Source organism: Salminus brasiliensis, chromosome 17 (genome assembly GCF_030463535.1).
Source record: "Salminus brasiliensis chromosome 17, fSalBra1.hap2, whole genome shotgun sequence".
Taxonomy (NCBI): Eukaryota; Metazoa; Chordata; class Actinopteri; order Characiformes; family Bryconidae; genus Salminus; species Salminus brasiliensis.
Window position 1 is genome coordinate 28,643,383 of NC_132894.1, and position 24,464 is coordinate 28,667,846.

Genomic DNA, 24,464 nt, shown 5'->3' on the forward strand with positions numbered 1-24,464 from the left:
TCCAACAGGTAACAGGTGTAGATATCCCACAGTATATTTTATATATTAAATCTATATAAATTGAAACCCAAATGTATGTATCCATAAATAAAATGTATTTTTGCGTGTTTTGCTTTTTGGAAGATACAGAAAATGAAAGCACACACTAAAAGCTGAGTTCCACTCTGCCTTATGTGAGTTCTTTACCATTTAAGGTGGAAGGGAAAATACTAGTAAGAAGCTGGAGGATAACTCCAGCATCGTTGATGCAGCCTTGTTTACATACATCTCCACGTTCTAAATTTAAAGCCAGAAATGTTATACTGAGGTTGTGTGACAAGATAAACAACATTAAATTCCCATAAGCACACAGAGCTTAATCTAGAACACAGATCTTAATCTAGAACACAGAGCTTAATCCAGCAAACAGAGCTTAATCCAGCAAACAGATCTTAATCTAGAACACAGAGCTTCATCTAGCACACAGAGCTTAATCCAGCAAACAGAGCTTAATCTAGAACACAGATCTTAATCTAGAACACAGAGCTTCATCTAGCACACAGAGCTTAATCCAGCAAACAGATCTTAATCTAGAACACAGAGCTTCATCTAGCACACAGAGCTTAATCCAGCAAACAGAGCTTAATCTAGAACACAGATCTTAATCTAGAACACAGCTTCATCTAGCACACAGAGCTTAATCCAGCAAACAGAGCTTAATCTAGCACACAGATCTTAATCTAGAACACAGAGCTTCATCTAGCACACAGAGCTTAATCCAGCACACAGATCTTAATCTAGAATACAGAGCTTCATCTAGCACACAGATCTTCATCTAGAACACAGAGCTTCATCTAGCACACAGAGCTTAATCTAGAACACAGAGCTTCATCTAGCACACAGAGCTTAATCTATCACACATATCTTAAACTAGCACACAGAGCTTCATCTAGAACACAGAGCTAATCTAGCACACAGAGCTTCATCTAGCACACAGAGCTTAATCTAGAACACAGAGCTTCATCTAGAACACAGAGCTTAATCTAGCACACAGATCGTAATCTAGCACACAGAGCTTAATCTAGCACACAGATTGTAAACTAGCACACAGATCTTAATCTAGCACAAAGAGCTTAATCTAGCACACAGAGCTTCATCTAGCACACATAGTTTAAAATAGCACACAGATCTTAATCTAGAACACAGAGCTTAATCCAGCACACAGATCTTAATCTAGAACACAGAGCTTCATCTAGCACACAGATCTTCATCTAGCACACAGATCATAATCTAGCACACAGATCTTAATCTAGAACACAGAGCTTCATCTAGCACACAGATCTTCATCTAGCACACAGAGCTTCATCTAGCACACAGATCATAATCTAGAACACAGAGCTTAATCTAGCACACAGAGCTTCATCTAGCACACAGATCATAATCTAGCACACAGAGCTTCATCTAGCACACAGATCATAATCTAGAACACAGAGCTTCATCTAGCACACAGATCATAATCTAGCACACAGAGCTTAATCTAGCACACAGAGCTTCATCTAGCACACAGATCATAATCTAGAACACAGAGCTTCATCTAGCACACAGATCATAATCTAGCACACAGAGCTTCATCTAGCACACAGAGCTTCATCTAGCACACAGATCATAATCTAGCACACAGAGCTTCATCTAGCACACAGATCATAATCTAGCACACAGAGCTTCATCTAGCACACAGAGCTTCATCTAGCACACAGAACTTCATCTAGAACACAGACCACATGGAGCGTAAACTAGCCCACAAAGATTAATCTAGCACACAGAGCCTAAACTAGCACAATAATAATAATAATAATAATAATAATAATAATAATAATATAATGAGAGGACAGTAGCTTTAATGTAACCAAAGAATCATTCTTCTATTGCATCGCTCAAAGAACCCTTTGTAACATCATAATTATGTGTGTAGGTGAATTAGCTATGCTAAATTGTTCCTATGTCCCTATGAGTCTACAATGGACTGGCGCCCTGCAGCGCATCCAACGATTGTGATTGGCTCCGAATCCACTGCAAAACAGACTTGGCAGAAAGTGAATAAAAAGATGGATGGATGGATGGATGGATTGGAAAAAGGACGACCAGAATGTTTATCGCCCTCTAGTGGTCAGGGAGTATGGAGGAATGGTGTTGTGGAGAGAACTTCACTTTTTGAACTCTGCAAACATCTGAAAACTATGCAAAGCCTTAACACACCTTTCATTCCTTCTAAAAGGATAACAGAAAAAAGTTGTGTAAGGGAGAGAGAGAGAGAGAGAGAGAGAGAGAGAGAGAAAGAGAGAGAACGAAGTGTCTCATTAAAATTTTGCACAGGAATGCCTTTGGCCTAGAAAAATGCCGAACACACTCTTCATCTGCATAACAGGATGCTGCGTATTCACGCTGTTACCTTAAACAAAGAATTCATTAGGGAAAAATGTTGATTAGATGCCTGACATTGTCGATGTTCCTCTCCACAGATCCTTTAATCACATTCCTCTGTTCAACATCTGAGAGATAAAAGGCACACATAAAAAAAAAAAAGAAGAAAGAAACGGCACCGAATGTGTCGGAGCAGCACAGTTAACAAAATTTAATTAAAACGGTTATAATATCTGGGCCACATGTCTGTGACTTGCCCTTTATTAGAATTTTGGCGACACTCTGAGACACTTTTCAGAAGGCGGGAAATAATGGGTGGATGAATCCGAAGTGAATGCAGCTTTGTGACGTTGTGGAAGCGCAAAGAGAAAAATGCAAGAATTTTGCCCGAGAAAATGCATTTCTCCCAGAAACCAGGACGTAACTGGGTTACTGAAACCACCCATCGGTGCTCTTTGGCCGAAAACAAACCCCCCCAAAAAAAACAAACAGGAAGAGCACCAGTCTCCAGGCAACAGGCGAGGTTTTTGATGTCCAAATGTTTGCGCACTAAATGTCTCTTTAATTCAATTCTGTAATGCAGTGTTTGAAGATATGGATCTCTGCTCCCTTTGATGGCTATCCTGGTACTCAGAGGCATGTCGCTGGAACAATCCCACACAACAACGCAGTTATAAATAAAGCCTACATACACCAATACTGCTGCTGCTGCTGCCGCCGCCGCCGCCGCCACTGTAGCACCGTAATAGGAGGGGGAAAAGAAAAAAACCTGCCAGTCAGGAATGGGACAAGTCACATTGTTCAGCACGGATGTAGCACTGATGGCTGTCTTTGATGCACAGCAGGGAGATGAGTGGAAGGAAGACTGCAGGCAGGAAAAAGGGAGCAAGATAAAACTCTCAAACTGCCTTTAAATGCGGGCTCGAAATGACCAGAACCATCAGGATGCCAGCTGGAATGCTTCTATTTTGCATTCTTATTGTTAATGCAATACAAATATTTTCACTGCAAATTTCTATTATCAGCTTTAGAATCTGAGCAAAAAGAATACTTGAAATTTTAACATTCATCATTCATACCCGGAAACCTCCTGGACATGGCGCCAGTCCATCGCAGGGGACCACACACCTCTTTTCACTCACATACTCATAACTAAGGCCATAGCCAAGTCACCGTATGTGATTTTGGTGTGTATGAAGAAACCTGTGCACCCAGAGGAAACCCACATGGACACGGTAGAACTTTACAGTTTACTGCGTGTACTCGAGTTGTATGAATTCAACAAGTGGCCAAGCCTTCAATAAGCAGATCAGATCCACCTGAGAGTCATCTAAACATGAGCTTCAATGGAAGAGATGAAACTCAAAAAAAATCTGACCTTTCTGTACAAAGGTCTTAACAGAGTCAATGTCACCTACATGCTTACAGTTGAATATTTACATATAAATAAAGCGCAATGTTTGACATTTCTTCATTTTCCTTCCCGACTTCTCTTTCAAAACTCTAAAACTCTTTTACTGGCAGGTCTAAATGAAAAAATAAAAATCCAGACTTTCAGACGTTTTTCAGAGTCACAGTGGCACAGCTGTGATGATATGGGGTCACAGCACAATGTATGCAACCTCAGCCACCCTCATCGACCATCAAACATTAACCTAAATGTTTCAGTTACACTTAGTGAGTTACCAAGTCAAGTTAGATTGCAGTAAGTTTTCCACATTTAGCTGTGCAACATGCCACTGGCTAAATAAGAATACTGCGTAGTTTACCAAGAACTCACTATTTGTGTAATCTAACACATAAATATGCAAAGGTTATGGTACATTTTATATGCCATTTTTTCCTCTACTTAATTAAATTCACCAAATAAATACAAACTGTGCTGTAAAACAGCACATAATCACCAAAATGCCCAAATGATTTTTTTTATAGAAGACAATGTAAGTTATGCTCCATTAAATATTGTACCATAATTAAATGCTGTACTTTTTTTTCATTCAACATATTAAATCAAATCAATTCAGCAAATAAATACAAATTGTGCTTTAAAATTCAACAAGTCAATTGAATTCAAAGTCAATGTAACATTATTTTTTATTTTATAAATGTTGGAGCATTTTTATTGGTCCATCCAATTATGTAAAGAAGAAAAATAGCATAAATGGAGTTACAAGGTTTTGTGGAACAGCACTAATATCTATTTTTTCTGTAGAGGATTTAGTCACTTATCTTACATTCAAAAATCAACAATACATGTCATTTTAACAGGAGTGTGTGAATTATTGATAAGACTGTAGAAACCAGTGCCACTTGGCCCAATGCAACACCCCTCCATCCCTCCATCTCCACTAGTTACACCACTGTTGCCAAATGTAAGTAAATTAGGGACAAAACTGTTCATGTGAAATATGGTTTTCATCTGAAACCAAAGTATGCAATTAAATCAAGCCCTTTTTTTTCAGTGTACATTACTTTCACACACACACACACACACACACACACACACATAAGGCACTTTTGCGCACCATCTGCCCCCTCCTACTGAGTTTTTAAAAGAACTCATGATCACTCTGATATCACGGTACTCTTCAACAAACAGATGTCTTTTGCAACAGCAATCTTACTCCAATCGTTTGTTTTTTATTTTTGAGAGATCAGATGTGCATCACATAGACTCAAATTCAGTTACCAGTCCCATAATCAGAGCCTGGCAAAAGGTATCTTATAGCAAAAAAAAAAAAAACAGACTTTGGCGTAACCGGCCCTTTAAATGAGATTACGGCCAGATGCTAGAGCAGATTACATTAGTGGCAAAGGCGTGTTAAACATGGCACAAAGGCAAGGCAAGGCAAGTGATTGCTTCAAAATAGTGTCTTCACTGAGCAGATCTTCTGTGACAGTCACTGCATGTAACTGTAGAAATGGTATGTCACAACATATTATCAATGACTTTATAGACATATCACATAAAGCATTGGGAATGGACTAAGACACATAGCTGTGTCTTAAAAAAAAAAAGATGGATCAAATAAAATCAACATAATACCTAAAGTTCAAGACTTTTTTAGGTCCCTACACGAGGACATGTCCTGGAAAAACAGGACATATGGTCACCCTACCTAAAACTACTTGTGTTAAGTTTATTAATAACTTAATAAAATAATAATCAATAACTTGCTCAATAACATGACTGCATGTTGTGTCTAATAACGGTCATACAGTGGCTGTGCCGCCTATCGACATGCACATTTGGCACGCGTTAGTTTAGGTTCAGCTGAGGCAGGTCGCCTGTTTTCGGTCTGTGATCTACGCCTTTATTCTAAAAATAACAGCACAGATTTTAGTTCATTTTTACTCAATAAAGCTCTGAACTGTCAGAAACATCAGTAGACAAAGAGAAAGAGATCACGCTGCACTGCTGTTGTCTCTGTAATATCATAAGCAGGCCATTCAGAGGGAGAATAGGGAAGAAGAAGAAATTAGATGCATTTCTAAAATAATTCAAATAATAACACTGTCATTGAGTCTAAGTAAAATATTTATTTAAAGCACAATAAAACACTAAATGATTTCAGCTAAGCCTCATGCTGCGCCAGTGTTTTTGTCTGCCAGGCTATCACTGAACAGGCCGAGCTGATGTCAACCTAAACTTCTCTTCAACTCCGCCCACCAGATGCTGAAACTAGCCCAAAATGTGCACTCAAATGTCAGTGTGATGCATTAAAATGCATTTAAGACCGTTTTAAGAACAATCAGGACATGATCTTGAGCTGGCTATTAGAGCTGTGTCATCAAACCTGCAAATTTGCCAGTTCTATCACTGTACACACCTATCTCTCTGTAGGATGCCAGCTTCAGAATCAGTATTTCCTCATAATGTACGTATGATGTATGTTAAAAGTTTTTCGACTGTATGAAATCAACAAATTAAATCTTTTTGGCATTGTGGTTCATTTAGAAAGTACCTCTAAAATTCATCACTTCCACCCTGCATTTTCAAACTAACTAATATCTGGTGGCAAAATTACAAAGCTGGCATCTAGGGCTGCACGATATTGGGTGAAAAATGACATTGCAATATATATTTTTTGGTGATATATATTGCAATATTAAAGAATACAGGAAATTTTACCAGATTGCACCAGAAGTCAATGATCCAACATGGCATGATATTAATAATGCTAAGTATGATGAGTAACCAAGAATGGAATAAAATGAATGATATTTTGCAGATATAACCTGCTTCTGGTAGATAACCAGTACTAGGGACAGTGTGGAATTTCCTTTTGTAAGCACAACGTGTTTGATGTAATTTGGCATTGCACCTGACACTGCACTTCCAGCGATGTGACTACTGCACATGGACAGAATGCAATGACGATGCTGAAATGACACTTTGTGCAGCCCTACTGGCAACCTCAAACATGAGCACAGTGAAAACAGTGCAGTGTTTCTGGCTGGCGTAGCTACCCTGCAGCTAAAACCTCTTAGGTTGTCCAACTGATCAGTACAATCTTCAGACTGTTATAGCAGTTTTACAATCATGGCTTTTCTAATGGTTGACTCTAGGACTGCAGAGCCTTTACCCACCCCACCCTTTAGTAATAACCCAATCCCTGTACATAGCTGGAGCCCTGGTCACAAAAATATTTGCATCCAGCCATAAACTGAAATATGAACCTTTCCTTTCTTAAATACAAAAAAAATCCCAACATTTTGTCTTCCTTTATCTTACACATTATAGAAAATGTCTGAATGTTTTAATAGCCGGAGGGACACTCTAATCAATGCAGGAAAAAGCATTCTCTGGTGTAAATGAATGCCCAAGGCATGTTAATAGTCTTCTAAAGACACTGCTAAGAGTACACGATGGAGGAATCAATTACGCGTAATGACCAGAATCTTTAGCACAAATCAATATCAGCTCGGATAAGGCACTCGGCCGGTGCCGAGCCGAGCGTTTACCAGCCGTTTCGGCGGCCTGCCTCCATCCCTTTTGTATGGCCGGGTAAACAGCAGTTGAGGCTGAGCAGAGCAGGAGATCAAGCTCCAAAGCCCCGTTTGATATCATGAAGGGACGGTTGAGGAGGAAGCGCCGGGGGGAAGGTAATTGCGGCCGGGCGGCTAATGGCAGGGAACGTCGCTATTCAGGACACCTTTTGCGACGGGCGCTCGATTACACAGGTGGTCATTGCTGTTATTTCACCCTCTCTGTCAAAGGCAGCTCTCTCTGATGAAGTTGCACTCCTCTCTTAATCTCCCCTGGCTCCAGTCATAATGGGGCTGGCAGAAAGTGTGCCAGAACAAAGGGTTTTATCGAAAGGCAATTGTCAGCGACTGGCCCTAAACGCGCAAATTTCACATTTAACACCGGCTCTTAATGCACACCCGAAGAATACGATAGGCAGCGCTGCTTCTTTTTTGGCCACAAACGCCTCATTTGAAGCTCTGTTTTGTTCCACAGCGCGATAAAAGTCTGCAATTTCAAACCACAAAAAAAGCTGACCAACACGCAGACAAAACCTGCAATTCGCCCAGGCTAGCGGCGTCCACGTTTGCTTTCATGAGTGCAGTGCTGGCATCAGGCGTCGCCCGTCTCTCTCTTCTCTCTGCCTTTCTCTCGGTCACACCACTCTGCTTAATTAAGTCACTCCACTTGTCAGCTGCTTGAATCAAAACTTAAAGATAATATGCGGCTGACGGAGGAGGAGGGGGGGGGGGGTGTGCGTGCTCCTTCAAGGGAACGGGACAAGCTCAATGAGGACCTAAAAAGATCCCCGGAGCCACACTTTCAATTATCCCCCGAAGCCTCTATTGTAACCTTGTCAGGTATAATTGTAGGCCGCCGAGCTGTGACATTACATGCGGGAACAAATGTGCCCTCTCCTTTCACAACACCCTGCCCACGAACGGGACCATTCAAGTCGACGCACAGGCCTTGACTAAACACAAATTTCATCAGGGACGTGCCACCCGAGCCCAGCCGAGCCCAGCCGTTAAATTAAACACCACTCTGCCTTTTAGGTTAAATAAACGGTGCTTTGTCACGAAAGTTATTAAGCGCAATTGTGCCGTTATTGTCAGCGACTTAAGAGGCCGAGATCAATTCATTTATTTACGCCGGCAAGCCATAGGCACCCCCACCCACCCACCTCCTAGCAAAAAGTAAGCGCGGAATGGTTGGGCCAAATGATCAATGGTTAATAAGGAGAGCCCGAGCCGTCTCAAAGACAGGAATTCACTCTTCTCCGGGCCCAGCGGGCCCCGCCGACCGCATTCAGGCCTCAGCAGTGAAACAAACGATCGCAGCGACCTTCAAATTAAACCGCACAAGGGAATTGGTTTTCTTTTCCAGAATGCCCACATTACATTCTCAAACAAGCAGCAATCCTCCAGCGTATGGTCGGAATTCTCAAGCTGCCCTTTGGACGAGGGGTTAAAAGAAGCCAATTTCATGTTCTGTTAACTTGCAATCTATAGACGCCTTATATAAGTGGGAAAACCATTCACTCATCCTCCACAATACAATGAGCAAAGTCCAACCACTTAATTTGGTCTGCTTACTTCAGAGAACGCCAAAAGCTTTGATTTCTACAGCACTGAACTACATTCAGAAATTTGATACATAGAGGGGGAAAAAAAACTGACCTTCATCGTCTCCTTTGCAAAACATGATCAAATGAGTCATTTCTTTCCAAGTTCTTTCCGTCGTGTCAAATACTTCAACAGCGGACGCGACAGCACCTCTAATAAGCTCCCTTATAGGGACACATATTATGTATAGCCATACATTTCAAACCGACGTGATCAAATTACAAACAGGACACGGTTATTATTATTTACTCCTTCTTCATTTGTTCTGTTACATCTGTTGCTCCTTCATAGCTGTAGTTTTTGTATTACAAAGACAAATAATAAAAAAAACACATATTCTCATAAATGAATAAATAGCGAGCAGACTTTGGAAAGCACAGAAAACAGGAATCTATAACTGAAAATAACCTCATGTAATACTGATAAGGATATCATCTGCAAAGTGAATGAGCGTTTTGGTCATTTAGAGGAATAGTGTCTTTTGCAGAGGCGCTTTTCTTCCGTTCATTCCACGCTCCTGTACTTGGTAAAGAGGTTGTAGAGGACCCGTAATGTGGACTTCAGGTCACAGTTGACAATGTCTAGGGAAACACACAGGAGATACAGATACAGTGTTCAAAAGGGCAAGATGTATCAGCTCAGCAGATGAAGTGCTCTTTGGCTGGAAAATATACAGGCTACGTTCACACAGCAGGTAAAAGAGCAGGTGGGGAGCATTGTTAGTGCTGAGGGGAAACTACAAATGGGAGGGTTAATTTGCAGTACCAATTAGGGAAAAAAGGGGAAAAAAGAAGGAAAGAAATCTGATACATCGCTGCTACATGGCAATGCGGCTTAGTCTAAACAGCCAGATCGGAATTCATTCACCTTTTACATCAGTCTAACTCGACACTCACTGAAAAGAAGAGAGAATGGATGACAGACAGTGAGGGAGGTTTTCAGTAGCAGGATAGAACTGTCTCAGACAAACGTTGGATAACAGTTACATTTAAAAAGACAGTGAACAACCTAAACAATGCAGAAAATCGGATATGGGCCACTTCACCTGCTGTGAGAAATGTAGCTATAGACACAGTACACCAACACTTCCCTTTCAGGGTCGTAGGTCTAATTTGATCAATTTGTACTATTTCACATGACATACCCAATTTTGTGAAGAAAGTCATTTAAATTGTCTTAAGTTCCCATTTCTTTGTTACATGTAATTATCTAATTTCATTCTGTTCTGTTGCATCTGTTGCGTCATTGTTTAATCGTCGTAACAATACTTTTACTTAAGTATGGGTTTAGTCTACGCCCTCCACCTCTGGCCTCTGATGTAAATAGAAGCCCTGTAATTCTCACAATTCCACAAAGTGCAGCACAACTGTGGCGCAATCACTGTTTACATCAAAGCTAATTGTGGAAGTCCAAATAACAGCACCCTCTTGTAGTAATTAGCTTCACATTTAGTGAAGCATGAGAGCAGCATTAAGGAAAGCTATAAGCGCTCAGTAGATTCACATGGCAATACTTATCACTAACTAGAATAAACTTTAGCAGTTTGTAATCAGGTCACTTGGCTTAGTATTTCTGAACAAACACAGTCTTCTAAAACCAGTTACAGTACTCAAGAATGTGCTGTGCTTGACAAATGTACAGCTGTAAGCAATCATATGAACAAAATGACACTCACCCTCAGGCCTGGGCTTTGGTTTTTCCAAGCCTCCATCTTGCATCAGCTCAAAAGAAAAAGAAACGTTGTGTACCTATAACACGGAATGCAGGATTACATGATAATAAAGAAACCCTCATTGAGAGCGAGTAAGTTAAAAGAAGGTGCATTTCGAGGAGCCAAGAACATTGCAGGTAGAGTCTTGAGTTTCCTTTTGAAGCTGTGTGTCCTTGGTTCCAAACAAAACCTACTGTATACAGTGATGGACTATACACTCACTAAACTATACTGAGTATACTCAAAGCAATCTCAAGTTCTCGTTACTTGGTTTCCACAAGATGTTCCTTTCAGATTCTGGTCCATGTTGACATGACTGCATCATGTAATTCCTACAGATGTCTCAGAAGAGCGTTTATGTGGCGGTCCGGATCTACTATTCTTCAACATTCCACAGGTGTTCCACTGGATTTAGATCTGGCCGGTGACTGGGGAGTCCACTGAAAAACACTGAACTCCTTGTCGTGATCATAAAACCAATTTGAGATGACTTTTGCTTTGTGACATGGTGCATTATCATTCTGGAAGTAACCTTGGAGGATGAGTAAATTGTGGCCTTGGTGAGCAACAATACCTAAATGTCAAATAGTGCCCAAAAAAACATTCTCCACACCTTTACACTAGCTCTATAAGCCTGGACTGCTGATACAAGGCAGGTTGGGTCCATGGATTGAAGCTGCTGCTGTCAAATTCTGACCCTCCTCTCTGTGTGCCTCAGCAGCAATCAAGATTCAAACCAGGATACATTTTTCCAGTATCAACAAGCTTTAGCTCTCTGATCTTGGCTGAAAGAAGTGGAACCCGACATGGTCTTCTGCTGATGAAGACCATCGTTCACAGGGTTCAATGTGTTGTGCATTCTGAGGTGCTTTTGATGTGAGGGCCATTTCTGTATGATTTTATGCATTGCAATGCTGCCACATAATTGGATGATTAGATAACTGCATTAATAAAACGGTGTACAGGCCTTCCTAATAAATTGCTCAGTAACTGCATTCGTTTTAAAACTATACAATAGCTGTATTCACTGAGGTGATATGCTGGATATCAGGCAGAACAACACAACACACTGAATGAACTGTATTACCTTGTGTTCAAAATTTTCCGGGGTGAGAAAAAAGCTGTAGAGAGGAACAAAATATCCCTCCAGAAGTCCCATCAGCAGGACCAGGTACACACCATCAGCAAACTAATGATGAAAGCATAAGTACTTCAATGCATCTTATATTCTCTAAAGTATATTAACATTTCAAAGTAGGAATGGGCAATATGGCATAAATATGCTATGGCGATTTTTACAACATACAATATTTACTGTGATATGCTGACATACAGACTAAATGTACAGCAATGACAGATTCTTGAAAGAAACGCCATTTCAACACTATCCCAAACTAAGTACATAGATTTGTATTCACAATATGCTGAACTACATCTAATTAAACAGGTCTAATTATACTTATAAATAATTATAATAATGTTTATAATTATAATAATGTTTACCTGCGTATCAAGCTCAGACACCTCCAGGTTCAACTTGTTTAAGTGCTTGTTCACAAATGTGATCAGAGTCTACAAGAGAGATAGAGGCATAGTTTCAGATGTCCATTCTGTCCTATAGTGAAGTCGAAAGAAAGAGGTGCACCTACCTTTTTAACCACGTTCAGCTTGTCTGGTGCATGGTCAAACAAGGTGTCAAACGCATCACGCTCTGTGTGAGAAGGAAGAAGACTTTTATTATGTACACAAAACTTGGTAAAGCAGTTGTTTGGCAATATATCAATAAAATTAGACAGAAGGAGGAATGTAATGGTACACAAAAGTCCTCATGGTTCGGTACAAGTCTGGTACAGTGGGGAAAAACAAAAAGCACACACACAACAAAAACATCTATATGATATTATATTTAGAGACTTCTGTGTTAGTTTCTGTTAAATGTGTTGGGAAACAGAATGGATCTTTTGATTAGAAAATAAATAAATAAACAAATAAATATTTATTTAAAAACATAAATAAATAAAGTAATGAAGTGTGACACCAAATCAGCTCCCCAGACACAAATTAGTCACTTTGTGTGTTTAAGGTGGTAGTAACTTCCGCCTCCTGTAGATGGCATTGCACAAGGATGATAAATGCCTGACTATAAATACAAGCGGGCTGTGCGACAGAATTCATAGATTTATGGACCGTCTGCATGTTTCATGGCTTGTGAATAAAAAAACGCTTTGCCTCCAGGAAAGAACTGCTTCTAGAAGTAAGCGTAAGTCCTTCACCACCAATTTCTGAAAGAACACTTTTTGGTGAACTGCATTTTTATTCACAGGCCATGGAACCTGCCTGCGGAGTCAGTGTCGTCTTTTGGACCACAATTCTGATGAGAATTTCCTGTAGACTGGGATTTGTGCCACTGCTGGTAGACCCATATGAAGGCGTATCGCCATCTGCAGGAGCCTGAAGTTACTACCACCATAAACACGCAATTTTTTTTGCTTTGCTCAGTAACTACATTTGGGGTAAAACAGTGTAAGATTGATTTTTGATAGCTTTTATATTGACTTTTAATTTAGTTATGCTTTATTACAATTGAGAATATATGAGATACAAACCATGCCTTCCGGAAAGTGCCCTGTAAGACAAGCAAAAAAAAAAATTATTGGCCAATTATTCACTAATAATCTTTAAATCTTAGTCTTTATTAAACTAGACTTATTATTCAATTACTTTGAAACTACTATATATAAGAGTGACAAACTAAAGCAGCGTCCACATACAAGCCCTTGTGGTTTAAAGCATTAATGCAGAGGGTGTATTCAAAGGAGAACTGACTGAAAGGCAAACAAAAAGATTAGCAGGGGAGAGGGCTGTGCCCATGCTGTGCTCCCGGCCACGAACCGTTCAAACGTAGTTGAGTTTTAGGACGCTGGCCTGGTGGACATCTGCCCACCAGCGCCTCGTCTTCACGCTCAAATCTGCCCCGGCAGAGGCATGCCTGGGCAGCTGCTGCCCGTGCGCCCCTCAGCAGCCAAAAGCCCCGCGCTCTGCCTTATCTGGGGAGGTGATTTGCGCCCACTGGAGCGCTATTAATCAGAGCAGGGCTGGGCTGGGCTGGGCAGCAGTGGAGAGCTGGCAGGAGCATAGCCACGGTGCTGTTCGAGCTCATCTCACCGCAAAGCTGCTCATCAGCATGAGGATCCAGCTCTACACCATCCAAACCTCCCCCTCTCCATCCCCAGGGTCTGGCATGTCACTGCGCATTTCTCACTTTTCAACTCCGGAGACACTAAGAAGGTCCAACAACCACGGTGACTGATTTTCCACCCTTTCCAAAACATAACTATAACCATTTATCTGAGTAACGTATTGCTATACTTTTTTGTCCATGGAAGAACATGGTGCTCAGGTTCCAAAGACCAGATTCATTGATTTTCCATCTTTTTCTGAGCTTAGCTACCATTACAAACCTCAGAAATGTTAAACATGACAGTTTAAAAGACTAGCTAAAACAAACACTATATGGACAAAAGTATGGGGACACCTACACAATACACAAACAGGAGTTTTTATGCCATAGGCATTAAAACAGACTTGCCCCCCCAGCTATGTGTTTACTTTATGCTGTTGAGGTGACATGTATAAACCAATCAGAACACAGCTCATCATAATTTTTTTAACAAGCCTTCCATCAAAAGGAAAATCAGCATATTTCATTCTGAGGTAAAATAACAGGGTTTTTAATGGACGTATAGAACTATATATCATTGCTGTCACCCAAAGTTAATATTGCCATTTTAGCCATTTTCATTTTTGGCACATTTTGAACCTGGCATTTGTTCTGTACATTGCGTATTATTTTATGATAAATGGACCAGTAGAATAGCTTGAAATAAAATCTTTTACCACTAAAAGTGACTGAATTGCATTGAAAGTTAATAACCTTTCATTTTCCTGTAAAGATGTCATTTTGGAGATACAAGATTTTTGCGTGACAGTGACTATATGTTGAGCATCTTTTTCTTTTTTCCCCTTAGAAAATCTAATTCAGTTCTTTGGAAGATATTAGCAGATCCAGTTTCTGTTGCACAGATGTGTCCAGTTACTGACAGAGAAAGTACAACAGTGATGACATACTCTGTGTTGCCAGTAATTTCCTCCTGGACTTGCCGAGACTGCAGTATGCCCTCACGTTTCTGTTGGAAAGACAGAGCAAGTAAGAAGGAATAACGGACCACAGAAAAGCCACAAAAAAAACATTTGTTTTTCCTTAACCCTGGAGTCTACAAATGTGCTGAGGCCTCAAGTTCGATGTTTCTTGATATTTGTATTTATATATTTGCAATAATACAGCACAGAAATTTGGTTCAAACATTTCCTGAATCTGTAGAGCCCACCCTTTCGATTGCATCTCATTGCCAGATCATCCTTTACTCCCATTGGGGGGTTACGAGGCTGTGAAGACGGGTCAGGATTCTCGTCTCTGCCACTTGCTGTGACTTACTGGTGGATTTGTGTGCCTTTCATCTGTAATTGCTAGATTTGTGAATCTGTCTATGATTTTGGGTGAAACTGTCCAATGGACACTCAGTAACAAGCCATTTATAAACTATTTTATTTAGACATTCCACTACTTTTGTGAATCTAAGACTCTGGTAAATCCATTTTAAGCACCAAAACAATTCAACCACATGAGAAAAGCTGTTTTTTTCTGACTTAAATTTATCAGGTTTATGAGCATCTCTTCACTACCTTTACAGTGCCTGTAAAGGTCCATTTAAGAAGAAAAATCTCCAGAGGGTTAAAACCTATAACAAACCCACATGGTAGTAAGATACTGTACATCTTTAACAGATCAAACATGAAAAATGGAAATGGAAAAAATGAGTACCTGGACCACAACTACTTGTATGGACACGTGGTCTGGAAGACGGATGGGAGCTCGGAAATGTTGAGACAGGGCCACCAGCAAGTGCAGTATAGCTACAATGCTCTTAGCATGGACCGCTGAGGAAGAGACAGTAGAGGTCAAGATCAAGACAGTGTTACAAGACTGTGGTCTAAACTATGACGAAATAGAGCAAACATCAGTTTCTAAAAACCTATTGCTGGTATTGAACACTCAGCTGAACAGAAATCTACTGACTAAACACATTCCAACCGGATAACCACAAGGATTCTGGAGCTATTTACAGTCGATGTTCCATTTGATGTTCCTGGAGGACACTTTAAGGGTGTCATTGATCTTTTCCAGGACTGTCTGAAGCTTCTGCTTCTGGGCGATCTCAGACTGTGTAACCTCAGCAACATTGAGTTTCTCCCCTTCCAGTTTCTCTAAAAACCAATAAGAAAATGACAGCCTCCTTGTTTAGATGAAAGCGATGGTGAAAACAACAGACATCCACAGGATTCTAAACATTTTGAGGCCTTAAAGTAGTGTCTTACCAAAGAGCTTTTGAAGGACCTGTCCATCATAAAGATCTTCAGCTAGATCTTTGACAATGATTCGCTCTCCGACCAAAACATCATTGATCCAGTCGATGAGTACCTGCATCAGAGGTAATGATGAACAGCAAATTCCACCTTGACAGCATCCCTGTCACTCAGTTTAGCTTTTTATTCTCAGTTATGACACAGTTATATGTGTTTATGCGATACATAATTTACAACTGATGATCAGATGGAGTACAATGGATTCACAATGCCTTTTCCAATACAGCAAAAAAGGAGTGCCTGATAGTGGGCCTTAATATTGTTAATATGTCAATGTATGCATGTAATATTTATTTGAGAATAAATTCATTATAAAAGTACACTATATGGACAGTATTATTGGGACATATCTTTTAATCATTGAATTTAGGTGTTTCATTCTGTCTCAGGTGTTTCATTTTGTCTTCTGGTGTATAAAATCAAGCAACTAGCCATGCAGACTACCTTTATAAACATTAGCACTCTTAAAAGCTCAGTGAATTTCACAGTGGTTCTGTAATAGGATGCCACTGTTGCAACAAGTCAGTTGGTGAAATGTCTTCCCTCCTAGACATTCCACCATCAACTGTGAGCGCTATTATTGAAGAAATGGAAGCATTTAAGAACCACAGCAACTCAGTTGTGCAGTGGCAGACCATGTAAAGTTACAGAGCTAGGGTTGGCGAGTGCTGAGCTCCGCATAAAAGTCATCAACACTTTGCTGACTCAATAACTGCAGAGCTTTACACCTGCTGTTAGACCTGCAAAGGGGAACCAACTCCATATAGTAGGTGTCCCATGACTTTTGTCCATATAACATGATAGGAAACAATATTTTGTATTGTTACATTGTTAAGAAAATAATCGGCATGTGAGACAGTAATGAAGCTCACAATCTCCAGTGAGGCCAACATACCTTCATCAGTTCTTGCAATTTGGGATCATTTCTGGAGTTGGGATCAACCATGGTGCGGACTTCATTCTCCTCTTAAAGGACAAAGCGTGCATACAGTGTTTTAAAGCAAGCTGGAGAATGTGGTGGTTGAAAATTGAGACTTTGACTCTGGCCGTGTGAAATTTTACCCAGCATGGTGTCCTCAGGATCCAGCTCAAATGGGGTGGGGCTCAGGGGCAAGTTGATTGCATTCATGCCCTCTTCTTGGAGCTCAGAAACTGCAAAGAACATCAATAAATGTTATTTTCCTCTGGGGTTGGCTGTCCTCGCTATATGACTGTAACATACAACATTACAATACACACATCGTTGGCTCTTCTTTAACCTTGATTTACTTCCACCGGTTTCTCAACATGTTCAATCAATTATTATACTATGCTGTTCCTCTATGTTTTATTATAACAGGCACAGCTAATAGAGAAGACACACAGTAGCACCAGTACATTCTGCACTAGGCTGTGCCTCTCATCATTAGTGGTCAGTTATGTGGTATTGGTTTTAGCAGAGGGAGGCTGCTCAGAGTGCCACATCTAATGCTATGCATTCAGGCCTGAACACGTCTGGGTTAACAAGAGCTAGAGCTACAACTCAGCCCTTCAATGGGCCTTCCAATCGATACACATCTTACCATATTCAGTACCGCAGGGGACTGAACACAAAGTGAAAGCACTTCATGGTTTGGAAAGTTTTGCACGTCAAGTCGCTCAACAGTTACTCACGATCTAACCAAAGGTATAACGTGACCATGCAGTGATTCAATTTGGTATGACTACATGCATCATAAATAGTCACTGGAAATGTTTTGGTACCAAAAGACATAAAAAAGGCATAATATATAATATACGAATGTGGCAGGGGCATATACTGTATATGATAGTCTTCTGTAGCCATATGTGCCAAGCTTGATGTTGATAAAGTCATACATGTCAAGCATGATGTTCTCAGCACATTTATTTTCAATATTTGCAATATTTTATTAAATGGGCAGACCAGTTTAAAACAAATGAGCATGATTTATCACTCACCCCAGATTCTTTGATGAGAATGGGACCTAGTGTAACGCTGCTAACAAATACTAGACATGTCCTGTCATCATCTCTCATCTTCCAACCCGCCCTAAATGCACCCAAATATCCAATATGTTCCAATTACGTCCAACTATGCCCTTTTACTAAATAACTGTGTATTAATCTCGTTTATGTAGCATTTCGATCGACATTTGGAGCAAATAAATTAAAAGATTTGGGCATGTACTCATGGAGAAGATCTTGGGGACAGGCCAACCCTGTTGCTTGTTAGCTAAATTAGCTTAGCATCTTCCATTGTAAACCAAAGGCTGTGACCAAAACAGACAAACTGAATTCTTTGATCTTTGATCGTCATATTGCTTAGAAACATCAGCCTTCCAATAACAAACTACATGGAAAAATATGTGAAATTGCGTTGTGCTGCGTAACTATCACTGACTTTCGTGAGCAAACGTCGTCGGCTCCAGTTTGTTCTGCTGGCTGTTGCTCAGTAACGCCACTCATAATGCATTTTGGTCCACATTCAGCTCATGTAGTGAGATCTGATGTTTACTACTACAACTCAGAACGAAATACTCAATAGGTGGCTATAATCCCTAATATTTATAGTGTTCCACTTTTTATAGGTTGTACTTGTTTATATCTTGTCCCAAATAAGATATACTAAGCTTGAAAGAACAGCATTTACTAGTTGAGTATCTGCACATTTAAAGACATTGAACACATATGAGCTATGAAAAAATACAAATTGACAGGATGCAGAAACACATGCAGGTAGGGAAACATAATCGCCAGAAATAATAAAACCAACCTAAGTGTCTAAGTTGTCTAATCATGTTTAGTAACCCTTAGGTGGGAACATTGCAAAATGCACTCATTACACACATGTCTGCCTGCTACCCTAGAATTTCCACTAAAATGAGAGAATAAGAGCTTCTTCATTTGACTGATGTACCTTATCTATTTATTTTATTTATGCCATTATATTAAGTACACTTACTTGTGTAGGGAATGCCATAAATACAGTAGATCACACATATAAGGGGTATAAATAGAAACTACCCTTAAAAGTATAATATCCTTGAGGATCTTTTAGGGGTTCTTCAATTTGAAACTGTGGAGGAACCTCTAAAGGAACCTTTTTCTTCTAAAAAGTTACATGACGGTTCCTCAAATCACCTTAGGAGGTTCCTCCACATTGTCAAATTGAAGAACCTCCAAAGGTTCTTCAAAGGTTCTTCAATATAGTGTAAAAGATTTTTACACTATATGACAACATCCAGCTAGTTGTTGACAAAATAAAAGGCACACTGAAATGCCCACTTTGACTTTCTGGCGGAAATAAAACAGTTTAAATTATTTGACTAATCGATAAAATAGTCGACAGGTCAAACAATCAAAAAGTAGTCATTAGAGGCAGCCCTACATTCTACAGCAAAGGTTTGAATCATATGGGTGGGACCATATTAACCAGGAACAAGCCTTGGAAACCTGTGGGACTGTACTTGAGAAAGGGTTCAAAAAGGGACTGAATTAAGTAAAACAGCACTGCCATTATGAACTGTGGATCACTGGTTCAAATCCTGGGTCATGCTGCTTGCCATCAGCAGCCGGGGTCCGAGAGAGCGCAATTGGCCATGTTCTCTCAGGGGTGGATTGATAGCACTTCCTCCCCACATCACTCCTAGTATGATGCTGGTCAGCACAGGCGACTGTTAGTCATTAGTGGCAGTTTCCTAAACAGAGGCTGCGGCTGGATTCAGACATGTGAAGACGTGCTAGTTTTCACCCTCCTAGTGTTGGGGGTATTGCTAGTGATAGGGGACGTGCACAGTGATTGGGTAATTGAACTTCCAAAATTTCGAGTTCGATCCATTAAGTATTTGCTGATCATCCAGTGCTCATGCACTTCGAAATATCAATATTACATCGAAATCAAAATATTGGTATCTGAACAACCCTATCTTGCAGTAAGACTTATCCAGTCCTGACCGTTCAGCACAGCAGTCTCTAACCTTTGTAAATGGCTTTAAATGTGCTGAACACTTACTGATTTTACTGCACAGTGCTACTCTGCGATGTCCTCATCTCTCACTTAACCCTGCGTGGCTCAGCGCAAACCGGCACGCAGCGAGTCACTGTCAGCCGATAGCCGCTCCTGTTCTATGTGCCATGCATCTCCGCCAGTGTGAGCCAATCACTAGAGCCGAGCTTCTGCACATGCCTGTGAAAAAAACCCTGCAGAAGTCAAAGCCGCCATCCCTGGAGACATCAACATCCTGTTTTTAATCAGCTCTCCCATTACGCCAGTCTGCAGCACGCTCAGCTGAGAGCCAGCAAAAGCCAAGGACCCTATAGGCAAAATACGTGTGGCCATAGCATATCTAAGACTGTCCGAAAATTAAGACATAAGCCTGTGCTGTCCGCAGATCACTCTCTCTGTCTCTCTTTCTCTCAGTGAACTCGCCTGCTCGTCTCAAGCCTGCCTCTCTATCCGTCGCTCTCTAATAGATTCTGCATGTCTCAACATTCCTAACTAAATATACTTCTGCCTTATGGGCCCAAAGAGGCTCTCAATGGAATCAAATAAAAACAAGTAATTTGTGTTCACCTCCGAGGCCCAGGCTTGAGTGGCTAGGGCGCAGCTGTACGCAGAGAGCGGAAAAGAAAGAACACAGCTTTCCATTGAAAAGCACTACTCCGTTCAAGATTCATTTGTTTTTAGTTGAAGGGAACTACAGATGGCCAATTACAAAAGAGCACTCTTTACACTACTTATTTACTTACATATTACGTGACCAACATGATCACAGTTAGCCCACAGCTCTGCCGTTTAGATTAAAAGACTACAGCCTACAGTGCTGTTCAATTCAGTAGCAAATCCAGACCTAACGGTAATGGTCTCCTATGATTCATTGGGAGGCAGCGGCCAGCACTTTCCCATATAAGGTTAAAGCACGGCCTTGGAGCTTTTTGTAAACACTTGCATGGGTGACTCCTACATCGCCTGAAGGAGTGAAAAGTGCACTGGATGGACCTACAAGGGCTTTGATTACAGCTTCATGAATGGGTCAGGTTAAAGCCATGTCAACCAGATTAAAGAGAGGGGCGGGTGTTGAATAAATACAGTGTGTAAGACACAGCTTATATTCAGTGACTTGTAGGTTAGTAGTACAATCTATTGTTATTGGAAAACATATATATACAAGTTATGGTGGCCTAATACTCCTACCTCTAGGAAGTCTGGCACTTGCACATTTGTGTTTGCGGATTCCTATACATCCTATACAGCAAGATTTGGGCAACCCCTAGTTAAAGGGTCTGTTAGTGTGCAAAGTTATGGGAGTAGAAAGTGACCTGATCTCCAAAACACTTGAGGTTAAAGATAAAGATGGATGACTCTTTTAGACATTTTAAGCAAAGTTTAGTTTTTTGATTTTAGGTGGTTTGGTCTCTCAGTAAACTGTGCCCTATTCACTACATAGTGCACATATCGTGGACTAATTTGGGGGTCTGCAGTGTACTATAAGAATCCCAAAATGCACCACAAACGGTGTACATTACAGCACACAGAATACCCATAATTCATTGCATTGTATGTTTTGAAGATTCTCAAGCAGCTTCTGTAAGGAAGACCGACGTTCAGACTGTTCATCATAAGCTCACACACGTAAAAACGCTCACTGCTTTGTCGAGTTTCATTCCCCATTATAATGCTCTATATAGTGATCTAGACTTGTGCATGTAGAGGGTAGTGATTGGGGCAAAATTCTGGACACAGCTCTTGTTTTAGCTTGTTAGAGCAATGGCTTGTCCACATCATTAGAAAAGACCAGGTAATACATATCTGATCCATTTTGTACTAACAGGGAGTGAGGAAGCATCACTATGCCAACATAGATCACTGCAAGTTCTCCGGCACTTGAATCACTATCTGCCATTTTTTTCTTTTTTTCCCTGACGTGAGTGAATAGGTCCTCGCTTTCTGTTTGGTCTTGCATTGTGGGACAATAGTGTCCACACTCAAAAACTGACCAGTTCTGACCAGTGCGCATCATGAATATTTGAGTATACTTAAACTGAAGACTTCTATTTGCACTACCTCTGAAGGTTCAAGGTGACTGCTTGTGGGAAGATTTTAAAGACAAATAAAAAAACATGCTGCGAAAGACCTTTAGGACTTTGGAGTGGTGGTCCACTATTGAAAGAGTCATCAGAAGGAAAGCTTTCCTGTGTCTTCACCACAGCATTCAGCGTCAGATGTTTTCAAAAGAAAACCTTTTACTGATGAAGTTAAAATGATGACCTCTTTGGTCAGAGTGTGCAAAAGGTACGTCTGGAGAAAAATTACTACATAATATCATGAAAAGAACACCATTCCAACTGTTAAGCATTGGGGTATACTGAGCAGGCCTTGGGCTTGGGCTGCAGCCAGTGGCACAGGGAATATTTTACTGTTAGAGGGAAGAACAGATTCTATGTAAATTCAGAGTCTATGCAAATTTTGGAAGCAAACATCACATTAAAAAAAATCTAAAGATGAAAAGAGCATTACGCATATAAAACATCCTCCTAAAAATCCACAATGGACTACTTCAAGAGGTGTAATCTGAAGGTTTTGAAGGGCCCTCACAGTCCCCCAACCTAAAAATAATTGAACCTCTGTTTATACTGTTATAACATGGTCATTACTTTACATTTTGCATCATTTTTTAAAATGTTTTAAAGTTTTGGCTGATCTACGTACCAAACAATTATCACTATCAGTAGTTAAAAATCTTTTTATTTAGTTTATGGGCTGCTCATGGGCTCTTCTTTCATTAATACAGTATTACCAACTCGACGTCTGAATAATAAGGATAATTTCTATAAGTTCGATAAGTTCATACAGGTTTTTGAATAGCGCATAGGACAGCCAATCAGAACAGAGAATGCATACATAACCCTTAATGGCACAGTGATAAAATTAGCCTGTTTACATATTTAATTGATTGATTTATATTAATATTGATTCTTTTTGGTAGCTACATAAACACAAAGCAAAAATGTCAAAAGTGGACCTCAGAGAAATGCAATGTAAATAAAATACAAGAAAAATATGGGGCATTTTTTAGGAGTTCAGGGTTAATTGGATGTATGTCAATGTGTTTGTTTAGCCATATTTTCTTAAGAAAACCCCATATTAATTCATATTGTAGTTATTATTATAGTTAAAACCAGTGCTTCATTCAGTCAGGTGGGCTACAGGTGAATCTAAGCAAATCTGGGTGATTGCTGGGGGCATCAATGAGAGATCTGGGAGCAGTTCTTCTAACCAGCTCACAATATTTCAACTACTAGCCATTATAAATAAATAAATAAATAAAACAAGACAATCTGAATACTTTTACCAATAACTTTAGCTTGTTATGTTGTTTTACAAGCTCTAATACACGACTTTAGGCAATGTGATTAGGTGAATATGACACTATGCAAGTTACAGAACTGCCACAACTGCAATATTTAATAGAAATGATGGCACTATTGTGGACTACTTCAACACCCTACAGTGCTGTAGACTGAAGGACGTGTTAAAATAAGCTCCACTATTCTTGCAAAGCCGAGTTTATGTCTCATTTTAGCCTCCGTGCTCTACAAACCCCCCTAAACCTGGTCAGCGCTAGTGCTGGATAGCTTGACTAGTTAACTGTCCTGCTGAGAGGAATAACGGCCTACTAAGCCAGGGTCCGCTCACACCTTCTTTCGCCTTTTTCCGTCTCGCCAAAGTTCCTCCAAGTTTGCCGAGAAAAGAGTCATCCTTCTTCCTGGACGGTGGCGACTTTGGGGTCGGGGGTTTGGGAGAAGAAGGCGATTTCTGAGGAGAAGAGGCCATGTCCGTGGGGCTGCTGCTAACGGCTCACTCCGCAAGTTTTTCCTGCTCTCGGTAGAAAAGCGCAGCGGAATGCCGAGTATTTCTGTCCGCCTCCCAGCGGCATTCCCGGTCCAAGTCCCACCCTTTTGTACTGGAGAAATAAACCACACGGGGGAAACGCCTGAGCACAGTGCTCAGGGTAAATGGTGGTAGTCTGTGTTTATGTGTTGTTTATTTCTCCATATTCTTGACGGAAGTAATGCGGTAGAGAAATGGGTTGACGGTGATTGTTTAGCTAGTTAGCTAGTTAGCATTGTTGCTAATCTTAACTGTGACCCTGCCGCCTGAACTCTTCTATCTACCACCCGGAGCACGTCTCCAATAAACAGTATTTACAGTAAAATACTCTCAAATTAAAGACTAAATCATTTACAGTATCAGGTGGTAGCTAGTATAGGTCAG

General features: G+C 40.4%; 1 protein-coding gene across 1 annotated transcript; it reads right to left on the bottom strand.

The window, feature by feature from the left end:
• Positions 1-5,018: 5,018 nt before the first annotated feature.
• parvab (parvin, alpha b) lies at positions 5,019-24,093 on the bottom strand. The gene is made up of 13 exons (XM_072660103.1): positions 23,888-24,093; positions 17,252-17,341; positions 17,085-17,155; positions 16,142-16,244; positions 15,890-16,030; positions 15,588-15,703; positions 14,834-14,892; positions 13,312-13,331; positions 12,355-12,416; positions 12,209-12,277; positions 11,793-11,894; positions 10,670-10,742; positions 5,019-9,575 (listed from the first exon to the last, which is right to left on the bottom strand). Exons 1-13 carry the CDS (start codon positions 24,021-24,023, stop codon positions 9,499-9,501), a joined length of 1,119 nt encoding a protein of 372 aa, XP_072516204.1. The 5' UTR covers positions 24,024-24,093; the 3' UTR covers positions 5,019-9,498.
• Between the last annotated feature and the right edge of the window lie 371 nt (positions 24,094-24,464).

What these genes read in the sequence shown, in the direction of transcription:
- parvab (XM_072660103.1), bottom strand. Translation starts at nt 24,023, where the DNA reads ATGGCCTCTTCTCCTCAGAAATCGCCTTCTTCTCCCAAACCCCCGACC. An exon ending in TCCTGAGGACACCATGCTGG is followed by an intron (nt 17,156 to 17,251) that starts GTAAAATTTCAC and finishes TTGTCCTTTAAG; the next exon opens with AGGAGAATGAAGTCCGCACC. An exon ending in GGTCCTTCAAAAGCTCTTTG is followed by an intron (nt 16,031 to 16,141) that starts GTAAGACACTAC and finishes ATTGGTTTTTAG; the next exon opens with AGAAACTGGAAGGGGAGAAA.